Source organism: Wyeomyia smithii, chromosome 1 (assembly GCF_029784165.1).
Source record: "Wyeomyia smithii strain HCP4-BCI-WySm-NY-G18 chromosome 1, ASM2978416v1, whole genome shotgun sequence".
In the NCBI taxonomy this organism is placed as follows: domain Eukaryota; kingdom Metazoa; phylum Arthropoda; class Insecta; order Diptera; family Culicidae; genus Wyeomyia; species Wyeomyia smithii.
The window spans coordinates 85,299,308-85,316,439 of NC_073694.1; the positions used below are offsets into that span (position 1 = coordinate 85,299,308).

General features: G+C 42.9%; 1 protein-coding gene across 1 annotated transcript in view; it reads right to left on the reverse strand.

Annotated features, from left to right (window-relative positions):
* Positions 1–16,182, reverse strand: part of LOC129725691 (delta(24)-sterol reductase-like) — a 39,320-nt gene extending 23,138 nt beyond the window's left edge. The window contains exon 1 of the mRNA XM_055681779.1: positions 15,775–16,182. Coding sequence (XP_055537754.1) covers positions 15,775–15,957 — 183 coding nt within the window. The 5' untranslated portion in view covers positions 15,958–16,182. The remainder of the gene's footprint in view (positions 1–15,774) is intronic.
* Positions 16,183–17,132: the final 950 nt, after the last annotated feature.

A 17,132-nucleotide genomic window follows, 5' to 3' on the forward strand; every position in this document is an offset into this window, starting at 1 on the left:
CTCTTACAGGCATAGTCGACGTGACTCTTGAATGTGAGCTTATCGTCAACCATAACCCCCAAGAGCTTCAAGGAACGCCTTGAGGTAATGGTGCAGTCACCGACTCTGACCACCGCCTGTTGCTCTAATTTGCGGTTGTTCACAACCGTAACCTCCGTTTTATGGTGCGCTAACTCCAGTTTCCTAGAGTGCATCCAGTCTTCGACCTTGCGTATGCAGTGCGCGGCCGTCAACTCGACCTCTTCGATCGACTCGCCGTAGACCTCTAGCGTGATGTCGTCTGCGAAACCGACGATCACAACCCCTACAGGGAACTTTAGTTTCAACACCCCGTCATACATGACATTCCACAACACCGGGCCCAGGATGGAACCTTGCGGTACCCCTGCGGTGATTGGGACGCACTTCTGACCCTCCTCCGTGTTGTAAACTAGTACCCGATTCTGGAAATAATTTTCCAAAATCTTGTACAACGACACCGGTACGTGGATGCTCCTAAGCGCTAGCGCTATGGAGTCCCAACTGGCGCTATTGAATGCATTCTTCACGTCAAGCGTGACGATTGCGCAATAGCGAATGCCCCAACTCTTACGCTGGAGTGCTACCTCTGCCGTCTTGGTGACAGAGAGAATAGCATCCAGCGTGGATCTACCTTTCCGGAAGCCGAACTGGTTAGTTGCCAGACCGTTTACACCCTCTGTGTACTTCACCAGTCTGTTGAGGATAATCCTCTCAAGCACCTTGCCCGTAGTGTCCAGCAGACAGATAGGTCTGTATGCCGATGGGTCCCCTGGCGGTTTCCCAGCCTTCGGCAACAGCACCAATCTCTGTCGCTTCCACCTGTCCGGAAAGAGGCAGTCATCCAGGCACTTCTGCATGACTGCTCGAAATAGATCAGGGGCCACTTTCATGGCCGTCCTGATGGCCAAGTTCGGGATTCCATCCGGTCCTGGTGCCTTGCTCACCTTTAGGGAGTTGGCGATCACGATGAGTTCCTCATTCGTAACCCTTACCTCCTCCACAACCTCTGCACGGCTGCCGTCTCTCACGGATTGGATGCCCGGCAGGTTGGCCGACCATCCCTGGTCTGTGTCTGAGATACTGGAACGTCGGACGTGAGACTCAGCAACCGGAGGCCAAGGATTTGGCTCGTGTCGTGGAAAGAGTCCCTCGATGATGCGCTCCAGCATCGCTGGTGATCGCTCTGCAGGCGCCAACACGCCTTTGGTCTTCGCCATTACGACTCTGTAGGCGTTGCCCCACGGATTCGTATTGGCACTCGCGCATAGCCTATCGAAGCAGGCCCTTTTGCTCGCCTTTATCGCACTTTTAAGCGCCGATCTTGCAGATCCGAATACTACACGGCGCTCTACCCTCTGTGCATCGGTACGTGCACGTTGCAACATCCGTCTTGCACGGAGGCACGCGCTACGGAGGTCCGCTATCGCGTCGGTCCACCAGTATACCGGTGACTTACCATTCCTAGGTTGGCGGGTCCTAGGCATGGTGGCGTCGCACGCCCGCGATAATGTGGCAACTAATTGGTCAGCACTCGGGCGGAGCCAACTGCCCCCTTCGCGCTCTCTTCTCATTGCTTCTGCAAATACCTCGGCATCGAAATGCGATGTCTTCCACCCGCGGACGGTCGGAGTATTGGCTCTACCCGTCGCCTGCCGCCTCACGTTCTGGACTACGCTATAGCAGACCGACTGGTGGTCACTATAGGTGTAGCCATCGTCTACCCTCCAGTTCACGATCAGTCCTGGGCTGGAGAACGTCACGTCGATGATCGACTCCGCACCATTTCTGCTGAATGTACACTTGGTTCCAACGTTGGCCAGATCTAGGTTGAGCTTTGCCAAAGCTTCCAACAAGATCTGACCCCTCCGGTTCGTGCGGCGGCTTCCCCACTCAACAGCCCAAGCGTTGAAGTCGCCCGCCACTACTAAGGGTGTTAGTCCCGTCAGCTCCATAGATAACAGATCGACCATCTGGCTGAACCTTTCGATAGACCAACGCGGCGGAGCATAACAACTGCAGTAGAACACTCCGTCCACCTTGGCAACCGCGTATCCTTCATTTGAGGTTGACACAACCTCCTGAACCGGGAACTTGCTGGTCGTGCATATGGCCGCCGGACTGGACTTATCTGCAACCCAATTACCGTTTCCGGGAGGAATGCAGTAGGGGTCCGATACGATTGCGATGTCCGACCGCGACTCAGACGCTGCTTGGTATAGCAGCTGCTGTGCCGCATAGCAATGGTTCAGGTTCAATTGTGTCACCCTCACGCCCGTGGTTTCGTGGCCGCCTTACCGGCTGGGCACCGTGGGCCTCCCATAAAGTGCTTGGCGTCCCGTTTTCCAGTACATACCAAGCACTTGGGAGGCTCCCCGCAGTCTTTAGCTTTATGGCCAGCACCACCACAACGCCTACATAACTGGCTCCTATCGGGCCCCTTGCAGGTCCAGAACTTGTGTCCTCCCTCGAAACACCTGAAGCAAACGTCCGGCTGCTGGAGTATGCTCAGGGGACATACTGACCAGCCAACCTTAAGTTTGGCTGTCTTCAGGGCCAGAGTTGCGTCGGCCGATGCAAGCCGGAAAGTGGCCACCTGGGTCCCCGCTGGACCCTTTCGGAGGCGAATTACCTCAGTGGCTACTTCCACTCCGCACTTCTCCTTGAGGGCCTGTGCAATATCGCACCTCTCGGTGATTTCATCCAGGTTTTTGAGCTGGAGAGTCACCTCTGAGGTGAGTGCCCGAATTTGCACATCTTTCCCGAGGACCTGCTCGGCTACCGTCTTGTAGGCAGCGCCCTTGTTTTTAGCATCCTTACGGAGCTCAAGGATCATCTCGCCGGTGCGAGAACGACGGATGGTCCGCACATCCGCTCCCAGATCCTTGAGCTGGGTTTCGCCTCTCATTTTCTTCAAGACTTCGGAGTACTTGGACCCCTCCGTCTTGAGTATGAGGGCGTCGCCCCTGCTTCGCGCCTTCTTTCCCATTTTTGGACGATTTGTCGCCTTCTCGTCGTTGCGCTTGCTGTCTTTTTGGCGCTTCCTTCCTCCCACGGTAACCCAAGGGTTTCCCGTAGCTGCCACTTCGGCAGACTTTTCGGCGGACTTGGAGGCCGTTGGTGTGCTATCTCGCGGGCTTAGCACAACCAACCGTTTCTTGCTGTTCTCGGGGGCTTCCCCCGGAGACTGCCTTGCTCTTTTTGCGGCTGACCCGGAGGCGCAAACCGCTGCAAACGTGCAGGTGTCCGTTTGGACCGACTTCGTCGCCCTTCCGGTCACCTCCGTTGCATTCTTCTCTGCAGCCACCGCTCTTGCCTTGAGCTCGGCGTGCTCCTTCTTCGCAGCATCGACGGAGGACCGAAGCATGTAGAGAGCCTGCTTCAGGTACTTCGTCGTGTTGGTGCGACTTTTCGCAAACTCGATTATGGCATCGAGCTGCTCCGACGGCGCTACTACCTTCGGTAGCGTGTCTCGCTGTCTTCGGACCGCCTTTATCAACAGTGGACCAGCCACTGCGATGTCTTGCGTCGATCCGGTAGGCGTACTGCCTTTGCCGTCTTCGCAGGCGTCCTTTACTGCATCCATCTCCGCCTTTCTCGGCGGAGACCTCTGGATGCCTCCTCGTGCAAACGGGTTTTTCAACCCATCTGCGCCCAATTGTTGATCTTCATTTTTTTCAATATTCATTCTTGTCAATTGGGTCCCCCTTCCAGCCGCTATCCTTATCCATACTGGAGTGATCGCCTATCTGGTCCCATGGTAGTCTATGCCGAAGCAGTGAGGCCATGGCTAGGGGCGGCTGCCATAGCGCCTTATGAGCAACTATGACACCCCCGACCGGCGCAAGTCAGGAAAGGACATCTGATCCCACTCCTGCCCGGTTCCCACCGGGCAATGAATTTGGAACGTACTGGAAGGCCTGCCAGGTTTTACGGGACGGAGACCCCTGCACCGGTTGTTGTCTCGCCGTTTCAAGCCGTTGTCACACGACCTTACTAAGGGAGCTCGGCGCAGGTGCCAGCCCAGAATCGTGGTACGAAAACGAAATCCGACTCTTATCATATGGCGTTGCGACCAGTTACCGTAATTGGGAACTTACTGGCATCAATCCCAATGGGCGAATTAGTGCATTTGGGTGGTGGGAGCGGCACTATTCGCTCCGTCAGAGCTGCTTCCGGATAATGTGGCTTTTGTGAGAATTCGGCGGCCCAATGCCTGAGTCTCACCACAACCTAGGCTAGCTCTCGCTGATGGTCCGGGACTGCGTTCCTGCAGTTAGCACTTCCGTGGCCTACGGTAATCGCCAAATACCGACCCGTGGTGGCATACAGCTCTGCCAAATATATATATATATATATATATATATATATATATATATATATATATATATATATATATATATATATATATATATATATATATATATATATATATATATATATATATATATATATATATATATATATATATATATATATATATATATATATATATATATATATATATATATATATATATATATATATATATATATATATATATATATATATATATATATATATATATATATATATATATATATATATATATATTAGGGCGGTTCGATTTGTAGGGGATCAAAAAATCGCTTAGGCACATATGGTTTTCGGATTCTAGGGATCAAAATAAGATACTTTGCTCAAAAAACCATACCTCTAAAATGAATTCTGATGTCCCTTGTACTAACGTGTAGGTACCCAAAAGGTCAAATTTCAAAAAAATCCTGTTTTGACCCATTTAGAGTGCCCCAATCGAGTCCAAATGTATGACCGACCCCCACTAACTTTGGAGGGCCGACCCACCCATGCTAGTGTTACCCCCCTGGGACCCCCCTAGGGGGTCTCCCATACAAAAATATCAAAAAATATCAAAAAATCACCATTTTTGGCACTTTATATGACAAAAATCAGTGAAATGGCTATTATTTTTCCGCACAAATGAAGTTTCTAGGAAAAAAATGTTTTATTTTTGTTTTTGGATTTTTGTTTTCTCCTGCTTCGCATGGGATTCGGTCCTGATACTTCAGCGCATACATACACAATTACACATATTTCTGAGCCATTCTCATTGCAGATGGCCTTTGCAGTTGGCGTCCTTTTGAACATAAAATCGTATATTACTCTGTTACATCATATGTAATATTTTTATTTCGACCAGTCAGGCGAGCACTGCTGGTATGCTACCACAACGGCTACCACGCACGGACGCTCCGTTTTCACTGTTCCCACGCACACTGTACAACCAGAGTGAATAAATAGAGTGACGCAGAGTCTGAAACCAGAAAAACCAAACGAACACTGCAGAACAGCACGAATATTCCACCGATTCGCAGTACTTATACGACATGGCACATGCAATTTCTAATGGCGTGGTTTCTGTGGATCTGGCTAACATAAAACCAGGGAAAATTGTACATTCTCGCTGGCTCACCAAGGCCGCTAGATTATTACGATTATATGTGACAATGAAAAAACCACCTAAAAATTTAAGAATTCTGGTTGAATTTATAATTAAGGTTTATGTGCCAATGTATTTTAATATCAAGTATTACAGCTCTGTCGTGTACGGTAGTGTATTATTTTTCAAGTACATTACTTGGGCACAATTTCTGGAGCCAAATTTACGCACTGTTGTCAATCATGTAATTAAAAATAATCCATATTTTGCACATTCGGAAAATATCTTGCTATCAATGTTGTTTGATGATAGGAAAGAGGTGCGCGACTCTGCTATCAAGAAAATTTTACGATATCGAGACAATGTTGAAGACCCATCGAAACTTAGAGAATATAAAAAACCAGATATAAACTTCCATTGCTTCGATTACACGAAAATGATCGATTTGGCTGAAAAAAATAACGTATTTGAACCACCATTCACGCGAATCATTCCGTATGAAACATTGATAGCATATTTAAATGAAGATGATTCACCATTTACTGATCCGCATATTCCATTACTTATACAAGGAACGGAACAACACGTTCAACTGCTAGCTAGCGTTTCCAAACGAGTAATATCGGAAAATGTAGAGGCTGTTATGGAGGCGACATTAGAGAGCCGTGCGAAATTGCCCAGTGTTGAAACCAAAAAAGACTTCAAACAATATTTTTTTAGTTTCTTTGCTATGTTCTGATCGAATAAATTTTATAGGAGAAAACAAAAATCCAAAAACAAAAAAAAAACATTTTTTTCCTAGAAACTTCATTTGTGCGGAAAAATAATAGCCATTTCACTGATTTTTGTCATATAAAGTGCCAAAAATGGTGATTTTTTGATATTTTTTTATATTTTTGTATGGGAGACCCCCTAGGGGGGTAACACTAGCATGGGTGGGTCGGCCCTCCAAAGTTAGTGGGGGTCGGTCATACATTTGGACTCGATTGGGGCACTCTAAATGGGTCAAAACAGGATTTTTTGAAATTTGACCTTTTGGGTACCTACACGTTAGTACAAGGGACATCAGAATTCATTTTAGAGGTATGGTTTTTTGAGCAAAGTATCTTATTTTGATCCCTAGAATCCGAAAATCATATGTGCCTAAGCGATTTTTAAATCGACCCACCCTAATATATATATATATATATATATATATATATATATATATATATATATATATATATATATATATATATATATATATATATATATATATATATATATATATATATATATCTGGCAACATTTGTGTTGCCAATTCCTCAGAAATCCCAAAACTGACTTATGCAGAGAGGTTCGCATATTACGAACACGCATTATAGCGCCCGCCATTATGGTGCGTAAAAAGCTGGATACCAACGCAAGAAGTTCGCTTTCAATAATCAATGAAATGAATTTAAAAGATAATTGGTAGGTATGACCCCCTGCATCATTTGGTGCTATGAGATTTTTTTTTTAAAGGGGGGATTTGTTAGTAGCTTAAGTATTTATGATAAATATTAGTAAATAATGAGTATGTGTGTCCAATCACAAATGGTGACTTCTCAACACTATTAGAAATTTGTAATTTTAATTGTTAGGATTTGTTTGCTTTCGCAATTAGGACTTATCATTCGTAGGGATTTAAACCTACATGTCAGAAAAGGGGAAGTAAACTTACAACTAACTTAATTGCTAACTTATTGGCTATAAAGAGAGCTTATCGTAGCAATTGAGGATTGCAACGATTTTTGTCGCAAATTGTTAATAATTTTATTCGACATAGCTTCTAATGGTTCAACACAAGTAAGTCTATGTAATTCGAGTGTACCAAACCAAGGAGGACGCTTCAAAATCATTTTCAGAATTTTATTCTGAATCCTTTGGAGCGTTTTCTTCCTTGTTGAACAGCAACTTGACCAGATCGGAACGCATTCACAAAGGCAGTTAATTCGAATATGCAGTACTGATATAAAGTCGATTCTATCAATCAGCATGAACAGAATTGCGTCGTCTCTCAACTGCTCAGTTGCAACATGATGCAACACGCAACAACGAGCAAACGAAATCGCTTGATGTTACAAACCGCAATAAAATACGGGTTAAAACCGTTGCGTGTGTGAGAGCACCATCGGTGTTTATTCGCTGGAAACAAATCGTCGGCTTCGTGCAACACTGGCACAACTCAAAATTTTGCATTTTTGAGTTTTTGATGGCAAACGATGCTAAATATAGTAAAGTTTCATCCCACGAAACCCCGTTTCAAAATTCCCAAAAAAATCAGAGTTATGAGTAGAAGTGCCTTTGCTGCACAAATCGAAATTTCTTCATAAAGTTAGTAAAAATAAGGTTTTAACTTGGACAACGTTCTCAAAATGTGTGCATAATAGATCTAAAAGTGTTACATAAGGATTGATAATTTTAAACTTCAAAGTTTCCTTGAAAATCGAAAAATGAATTTTCGACGCAAATTTTCAAACGCGTTTTTCTCGAAACTATGTTTTTTGAGTTGTGCCAGTGTTGCACGAAACCGACGAAATATCGAATACGAATTGTGGAAAAATTCGTCTAAAGAATATTAAAGAATTAGACAACTGAACAGAAGGGCGTGGCCTATTACGTAGCACCCTTCGGCTATAAAAGAGTGTTTCTGGGAAAACTAGCTACATTCATTAGTCGGAAGGTGAGCTGGATGGACCGTCCACAACGTTGACAGCAGTAGAAGCAGATACAGCACTCAGAAGTAACAGCGCGTTGCGCCTGTGGCTGCCTTCAAATAAATAAATCACTTGCGCTGCGGTTGGTCACCATGTCCCAGTAGCAGCGCGGTTCTTCTCAGCGTGCCTCGCCAGACTGCCATTATTCCCCCACTGTTGGGGCAGCATAAAGATCGTCATCACCAAATCCAATTTTGAACAGCAAAATGCCTTTTTTCAAGGCAAATAAACAAGTCATTGAAAGTTAATAATTTTTGACAACGTAAGCAAGCATTCTGTGCGGATTCTAGCAGTTACATCTGTCGCGGCCGTCTAATTTACAGAAGGTGAAATAGCTTCCACAGTGCATGTTGTCCGTGTATCTTAACTCCCCCACTGTCGCACAAAGGTTGCGATCAGCAACCGATTTTGAACATCAAAATGCCTTTTTGGCGTAGAACTACGTTTTACTTTAGCATACCACACAGGGATGCAAACTGAAAAACTGGGACGAAATTTGTCCCTTTTCAAATGCTTATAGGTCGGTTGGTTTTCAACCGATTTTCTTCATTCTTGCAGCAATCGATTGGAAAATTATACACGCATCTGCCCAAATGCAGAAAAATGTTGTTTGAATCTACGAACTATTGCACTCTTGAAAATTGTCAAGCCTTGTTGAAATAAAAATAACGTCCTCTGGTTGGTCGCTTGCTGGCTTCGTGTGTATGATATGGTATCATGTGTGTATGTGTGTATGTGTGTATGATATGGTATGATGTGTGTATGGTATAATGATATGATATGATGTGTGTGTGTGTCTATGATATGGTATGATTTGTGTGTGTGTGCTGTGTATGGTTTTTAACTCGACACGATCTGCTAACTGCTGAAACCGGTTCACGAAATTCACAACCCTTCATTAGTAGACATTATAACTCATTACCCAAGTAAGAAAATTGGTTTTATCAAAGTTTTATAGCGCTCAATACAGCCAAAAAAGCGCTATAAAACTTTGATAAAAACAGTTGCGTTACTAGGGTAATGAAACACTCAATGCATTTGTTAATAGTGTACGTAGTTCTACGTCATTTATGCGGTTGTGTCTTGGATACAACCTCCTACTTTTTTATCATAAATTAGTCCCAAGTACTTAACCTTGTCGGACCAACTTAAAATAACCCCATTCATCTAGACAACGTGATTATTGTTTGGCTTGAGGAAAGAAGCCCTAGGCTTATGCGGAAAAATTATCATTTGAGTTTTAGAAGCATTGGGAGAGATTTTCCACTTTTGCAAGTAGGAAGAAAAAATATCTAAACTTTTCTGCAATCGACTGCATATGACACGAAGACTTTTTCCTTTTACGGAAATGCTTGTGTCATCGCAGAACAATGATTTTGTGCATCCTGGAGGCAAATCAGGAAGATCTGAAGTGAATATGTTGTACAGGACTGGACCCAAGACTGAACCTTGAGGTACACCTGCTCTGACAGGAAATCTATCAGATTTTGAATTCTGATAGACAACCTGCAGAGTTCAGCTTTTTCAGCTCCAGTGGAATAACCTTCAATTTGTTAGCTCGTATCATATTAGTAACTCTGAGCAATTGATGAGTTGTGGAATGCCCATGGCGAATTCCAAACTGTTCATTTGCAAAAATTGAATTTTCGTTGATGTGTGACATCATTCTGTTAAGAATAATTCTCTCAAACAGTTTACTTATTGAAGAAAGCAAACTGATTGGTCGATAACTTGAAACTTCAGCTGGGTTCTTATCCGGTTTCAAAATTGGAGTAATTTTTGCATTTTTCCATAATTTGGGAAAATATGCAATTTTGAAGCAGCAATTGAAAATTTTCACTAAAAATTCCATTGTGCTCTCAGGGAGATGTTTGATTAGTATATTAAAGATTCCATCGTCACCAGGTGCTTTCATATTTTTGAAATTTTTAATAATTGATTTAATCTCATTCAAGTTAGTTTCAATTATTTCTGCAGGTGAAAAATTCTGGGAAGAAATTAAATCAAATTGACGTGTGACTTCATTTTCAATTGGACTCACAAAATTCAAGTTTGAGTTATGAACACTCTCGAACTGCTGAGCAAGTCTTTGAGCCTTTTGTTCATTGGATACAAGAAAACGTTCACCATCTTTTAAAACTGGAATAGGCTTTGAAGGTTTCTTAAGAATCTTCGACAGCTTCCAAAAAGGTTTTGAATATGGTTTCAATTTTTCAACTTTAGTCTCAAAATTTTGATTTCTCAGAAGAGTAAATCTATGTTTAATCTCTTTCTGTAAATCTTTATAAATAGTTTTAAAAACAGGGTCACGAGAACGTTGATATTGACGTCTGCGGACATTTTTCAAACGAATTAGAAGTTGAAGATTTTCGTCAATTATTGGTGAATCAAATTTCATTTGAGCCTTTGGAAGAGAATAATTCCTGGCATCAACAATTGCACATTTTGATGCTTCCAAAGCGGAATCAATATTCACTTCATTTTGCTGGTGCTATGAGATTTGTGATTAATACACTGGGGCCTTTTTTTACGCGGTTGGTTGCACCGCGTTGAAAAAATCCGCGTATAAAAAACCCCCCTAATTTCGAAAAATCGTGTAAAAAAACTCCATTCAATAATAAGATCCGATTAAAAATAATGGCACGTAATAAATGTAAACTTATAACATGATATAAAAATGGTAACGAAACACACAAAATGAGTTTATAGTGCTTCTAAAATGAAAATTCATTGAAGAACATAACAATAACTTTTTTTCATAATAATTTTGCCACATGTTTAAGCTTTCGTTCCTTATTCGGAAGCTAATCGCAACGACCCTGAACCATACGATTGATTTTTACTTTATTGGATTTACTTATACTAAACTTATTTAATACCGCGTAAAAATAATCTTCCAAATCGTATAAAAATAATCCGCGTTATATAAAAAAACCGCGTAAAAATAATCCGCGCTATTGTAAAAAATCGCGTAAAAAAAGTCGCGTATAAAAAAACCGCATAAAAATAACCCGCGTAAAAAAAAACCCCAGTGTATCCCTAAAAGGGAGATGCAAAATCTATTTTATTTCGTTTCATCGAGATACAGAGTTGATGTCTTCGGTAAGTTTATGGGTAAAACCAATACGCCGAAGACACGAAATTCATATCTCTTACTCAAATTGATTGCGCATAAACCATATTCCGACGGTAGAGGAAACGCTTCGCCAACTCGAGCGTCTGTACACTGAGATGGTGCGGCCAAAGACAGCGTCTGATCTTCATGTTACAATCGGCATGGAACTAGGCAACGAAATAAGGACTACGATTGGAAACTTGGGACATGGAACTGCAAATCGCTCTGCTTTCGACAGGATAATCTACGACGAGCTACATCCACGCAACTTCGAAGTCGTAGCGCAGGAACTTTGTTGGACAGGACAGAAGGTACCTGTACCAGACTTGTGGCACCACCAGCGAGCTGGAAACCGGCTTCATAGTATTGGGCAAGATGCGCTAACGCGTGATAGGGTGGCAGCCGATCAACGCAAGGATGTGCAAGTTGAGGATAAAGGGCCGGTTCTTCAACTACAACATCATCAACGTGCCCTGCCCACATGAGAAAAGACCCGACGACGAGAAAGAAGCCTTTTTCGCGCAACTGAAGCAGGTCTACGATAGCTGCCCGCGACGGCACGTGAAAATTCTCATTGAGGACATGAATGCTAAGGTAGGACGGGAGGCAATGTACAGACCGGTAATCGGACCAGATAGCCTGCATGCCGTGTCTAATGATAACGGCCATTGGTGCGTAAACTTTGCGGCCTCCCGTGGTATGGTAGTCCGAAGTACCTTCTTCCCCCGCAAAGGTATCCACAAATCCACTTGGAGATCACCCGACCAACAGACAGAGAACCACATCGACCACGTTCTAATCGACGGCAGGTTATTCTCCGACATCATCAACGTTCGCACCTACCGCAATGCGAACATAGATTCGGACCACTACCTAGTAGCTGTGTGCATGCGCTCAAAACTATCGACGGTGTATAACACCCACCGAAGTCGAACACCGCGCCCAAATATTGAGGAACTGCGGGACGCCGAGGCTGCACAGGAATACGCGCAGCAGCTGAAGGCAGCGCTACCCACGGAAGAGCAGCTTGGCGCAGCTACCCTTGAAGATGGCTGGAGGAGTATAGATAGCACTGCTGTAGCGCTACTAGGTACAAGGGCCCCAATCATAATATGACTGGTTTGACGGCGAACGCAACTTGGGCGAGAGTGCTGTACCGTACGAGAGCGAACGTGAAACGATAACGACAGGCACGGAACAGCCAAAACTCAGTCCTTCGAAAGAAGAGGCGCCAGCAAGAGGACCGAGATCGCGTAGCGATGGAAGAGCTGTACCAAGCTAACGACACTCGGAAGTTCTACGAGAAGCTGAACAGCTCCCGGAGTGCTGCAATTACTGGGCAATCACTCTGTTGAACGCTGCCTACAAGGTACTCTCCCAAATACTTTGCCGTCGACTATCACCATTTACGAAGCAGTTCGTGGGGTACTACCAGGCGGGATTCATGGGTTCACGTGCCACCACGGATCAGATATTCTCGGTTCGGTAGGTTATGCAGAAATACCGCGAATATAACGTGCTCACACATCATTTTTTCATCAATTTTAAATCGGCGTACGACACAATCGATCGGGACCAGCTATGGCAAATTATGCACGACTACGGATTTCCGGACAAACTGACGCGGTAGGTCAAAGCGACGATTGATCGAGTGATGTGTGTAGTCCGAGTTTCGGGGGCACTCTCGAGCCCCTTCGAAACCCGAAGAGGTCTAAGGCAAGGTGATGGTCTCTTGTGCCTACTGTTTAACATTGCCCTGGAAGGTGTCATTAGAAGAGCGGGGATTAACACGAGTGTCAAGATATTCCAAAAGTCGGTTCAACTGTTTGATTTCGCCGACGATATCGACATTGCGGCTCGGACCTTTGTGAAGATGGCGGATACGTATATCGGACTACAGGCTGAAGCCAAACGGATTGGACTGGTCATCAATGCATCGAAGACGAAATACATGAAAGGAAGGGGTTCACGAGAAGACAGTGCTAACCTCCCACCTCGAGTTCAATTTGGTGGTGATGAAATCGAGGTGGTTGATGAGTTCGTGTATCTGGGCTCACTGGCAGGGTTGATATTTGTTGACACTCTTGAGTGGAAGTGAAAAAAAGCATCCATAAACGTTATTTTTTTACAATCCTTTCAGAGTTCTCCTTTCTCGCTTTTTGCATGGAAGTGAACTGTCAAAACACCTCATTATATTTCATGCGATGGAAGCAAGACAACAAAATTAGTTTATCAGTTACCGAAGATTGTCAAGACATCGGTCAGTGTCAGTGAAAAAGTGTTTCGGTGAGGTTTATTTTTGTTGAATGGACTGTTTGTTTTTCTTTTTCGCTTTGAAGTGAAGATCATTTGGTTGGATTTGTCGTCAAATTTTATTCCGTAACCGTGAAAGATGCGTGCGATCTATTTCATTTGAGAAAAACAGCACGTTACTAGGACGAAAGTGTATCTGAAAGAGTGCTGCGATCATTGGAAGTGAAAATTGAAAATGATTGGCTGTAATTTTCGAAGAATTTTGCTGGGGAAAAAGACTTTTATCAGAACTGCTCACTGGTAACTGCCGACAACGATACCAGCAGAGAAATTCAACGGCGCATTATGGCAGAAAGTCATGCATACATTGGTCTCCGGAGGACGCTCCGATCGAGTAGAATTCGTCGCCGCACCAAGTTAACCATCTAGAAGACGCTTATCAGACCGGTAGTCCTCTACGGGCATGAGACATGGACTATGCTTGTGGAGGACCAACGCGCCCTTGCGGTCTTCGAGCGGAAGGTGTTGCGTACCATCTTCGGTGGACTGCAGATAGAAAACGGAGTGTGGAGAAGGCGAATGAACCACGAACTGCAGAAGCTGCTGGGGAGCCATCTATCGTCCATACCGCTAAGATACGCAGGTTGCGGTGGGTTGGGCATGTTGTAAGGATGTCGGACGACAGCCCGGTAAAAATAGTTTTTGAAACCAATCCGTCAGGGAGGTGCACAGCGGGCAAGGTGGAAGACGACCGGCGGACCCTACGCAGACTGCAGAGCTGGCGAACTGCAACCATGGACCGAGTGGAATGGAGACGACTCTTACGTACAGTAAAGGCCACACCACGGCTTGGGACCGTTTGGTACTCAAATTGACTTAAAGAGTTTTTATCAAAACAAGACCTGTCAAAACACATTTTTCAATGAAACATATTTTTTGCTATTTTCTAGGCCTCCACTATGTTCTACAAAGTTGTTAGTAGCCTTAATATACACAATTGTCTGGAAGATACTATATTCGTATTGTTTGAAAAACTATGAGTTATCAACTATTTTTTAATTTTTTTGCCATATTTCAAATCTCTGTATCTTTCTTAGAGGGAGTTGGTGGGAGTTTACCTCGAAGGTTCCCAATAAAAAACAATTAAAGTGATATTCTAACAATAAGTTGATAACTGCCCGCATAATCGATAACCGTAAAACGTGCTTAACAACTAGTTCGGGAGCTGCGTAGCCGCAAGGTTACAGAGTCCGCTTTGTCAAGCGGATAGTCGTGGGTTAGAATCTTAGTAGTCAGGCCATCCGATGTCAAAAAAGACTTAAGCATGGGTTTATTCTCAGGCTCCCCACCAGTTACCCTTCCTTTACGCTGAAATTTACAAATTCCTTTACGTGACTTCCTGTTAACAAATAAATAAGTCCCTCTTATCAATAAAACTGGCCAGAAGGACGCACGACGAAACTTCTCCAGGGAATTATAATTGGTGATATTTGGCAAGAGGAACGAGTATCGGTATAGTAGAACAGTAAGCGTGTAAGGAAGAGTAGCACATTACACACAAGCACTGATGAACAATAATAATAAGCATGCCACTTCTCAATAGAGGTATTGCTATAAACAGAAGTGCGGGATACAGCAGACAGCCGGGCTACGATCACAATAGATCTACGATTCTGGTCGCAGTGAGGAAGCGCATACAGGAAAAAAAACTAGTTCGGGATATAGTCCCGACTGTATAGGGTATCGTTGAACCATAAGGATTATCATCCGTTTATGGTTATTGATTATGCGGGTGTAGAACAAGTTAACTTACCATAAACCGAACGAAAATTGAAACTAGGATAATTGTTGCCTATAATTGTATTTTGATAATCCATATGGTGTAACGATAACCCATACAGTCGATACTTTATCCCGAACTAGTTGTTAGGCACGTTTTATGGCTAGTGATTATGCGAGTAGTTAAACCAAAAAATGGTATGCAGACAATAACAAACGTAGCAATAAAAAATCAATCTTTTAAGGTTCAATCGGTGCGAGCAAAAAATGAGCATTTCATACTTTTTAAGTGTATGCCATGAAACAATAGACTTCTCCAAATAAGATCTCACAAATCTTAGCATCATTTAATCTAAGAGAGATCTACGTATGGTTCACTCACTGCATGTGCAAACCTTGTTTCGTACGCAATGCTGGAATATTTATGCACTTACTTGTCTTTGGATGTTGACCACTTTCTGATCATGATTTCTTGGTGCTGAGTGCAGCCAAAAAATTATTTTACTCCGTACACTGTAGAATAAATTATACAAAAACGAAGCTGGTAGTAGAAAGAAAAGCACAACAATCCACCGGTACTCAATCAGGAAAATTTCAGTAAGATTTTTGTTCACCATTTTGCACTGCAGAAGCTGCGTATTCTTATTCAATGTTTGCCACTTGAGTGGGATTAAGCTACTATACGAGAGCGGGGTCACAGTGACGAAACGATCGTGATCACGTATACAGTATGAGTGAATTTAATTCAAATTTCGCGAACTGGAAAGTTGAACCTTCTTTATTGTTGGCTTATTTCGGCATTTACACTCTCACGTCTAGCTTCGTGGCTATATATATCAGCACTCTACTTATATGGACTGCAATTGATTGCATTATCATGGGTGCCAACTGATATTAGTAAGCATTTGAGTTACCCGAATGTTGGATTTTGTATTCTATGTTTGAAGCATTCAGTTTTATAGGTATTTCGAGATTTTTTTCGAGATCAAGCAAAAATGTATAATATTAGTTTTAGTTATAATCATGTTTTTATAGAAATAAGCGTCTTTATTATCAGAATATTTTTAATAATCGGGTTAATACTTTGGTGTATATTCTGAATTAAAAATAAAACACATTTGCTTATTAGAAACACCGCTGCTTTTTCTAATTTTTGCAAACAAACGTAGAACGTAGTTTTTACTACTTGTAAACCTCCGAATATTCAAAAATCGCAATTCTCACGGAAAGAGCGATCTTTTAAACCTATTGTGCTTGAAACATAATTATTAAATGAATGATAAAAGATTATAAGGCATATTTGGATGGCTTTAAAAAAAACAGTTTCAACAGACTGCACCCCAGTATACACGTAATCGTACGTCAAATTCTTTCCCCTATTTCACCCTTGGCGGATTTTGTGCCAACCTGACCAGATATTAGCATTTAATGAAACTTTGTGGGCATGAAAGCTTTAGTAAACTAAAGTAATTTGATTTTTATATATGAAAAAATGCTCATTTTTACTTTAAAAATCTTATTGTACAAATGATGAGTTATGTTTTGCGACTTCATTTGCGTAATAAAACACATCAAGTAATTTTACGCAAGAAGAAAACTGTGATAAAGTGTATTGTTTGATACGTATATTACTCTACATAACCATGGGTGTTCCGACCAGCTGTTGAATAGACTAATTGGGTTCAATAATCTCATAGAGATTTGCACCTGTTATAATCTAGTTTGTTCCTAATTGAGGATTTCATTACTGTTGCCGGTCGTAAATCATATCCGCCACGATCTGGTACATGTG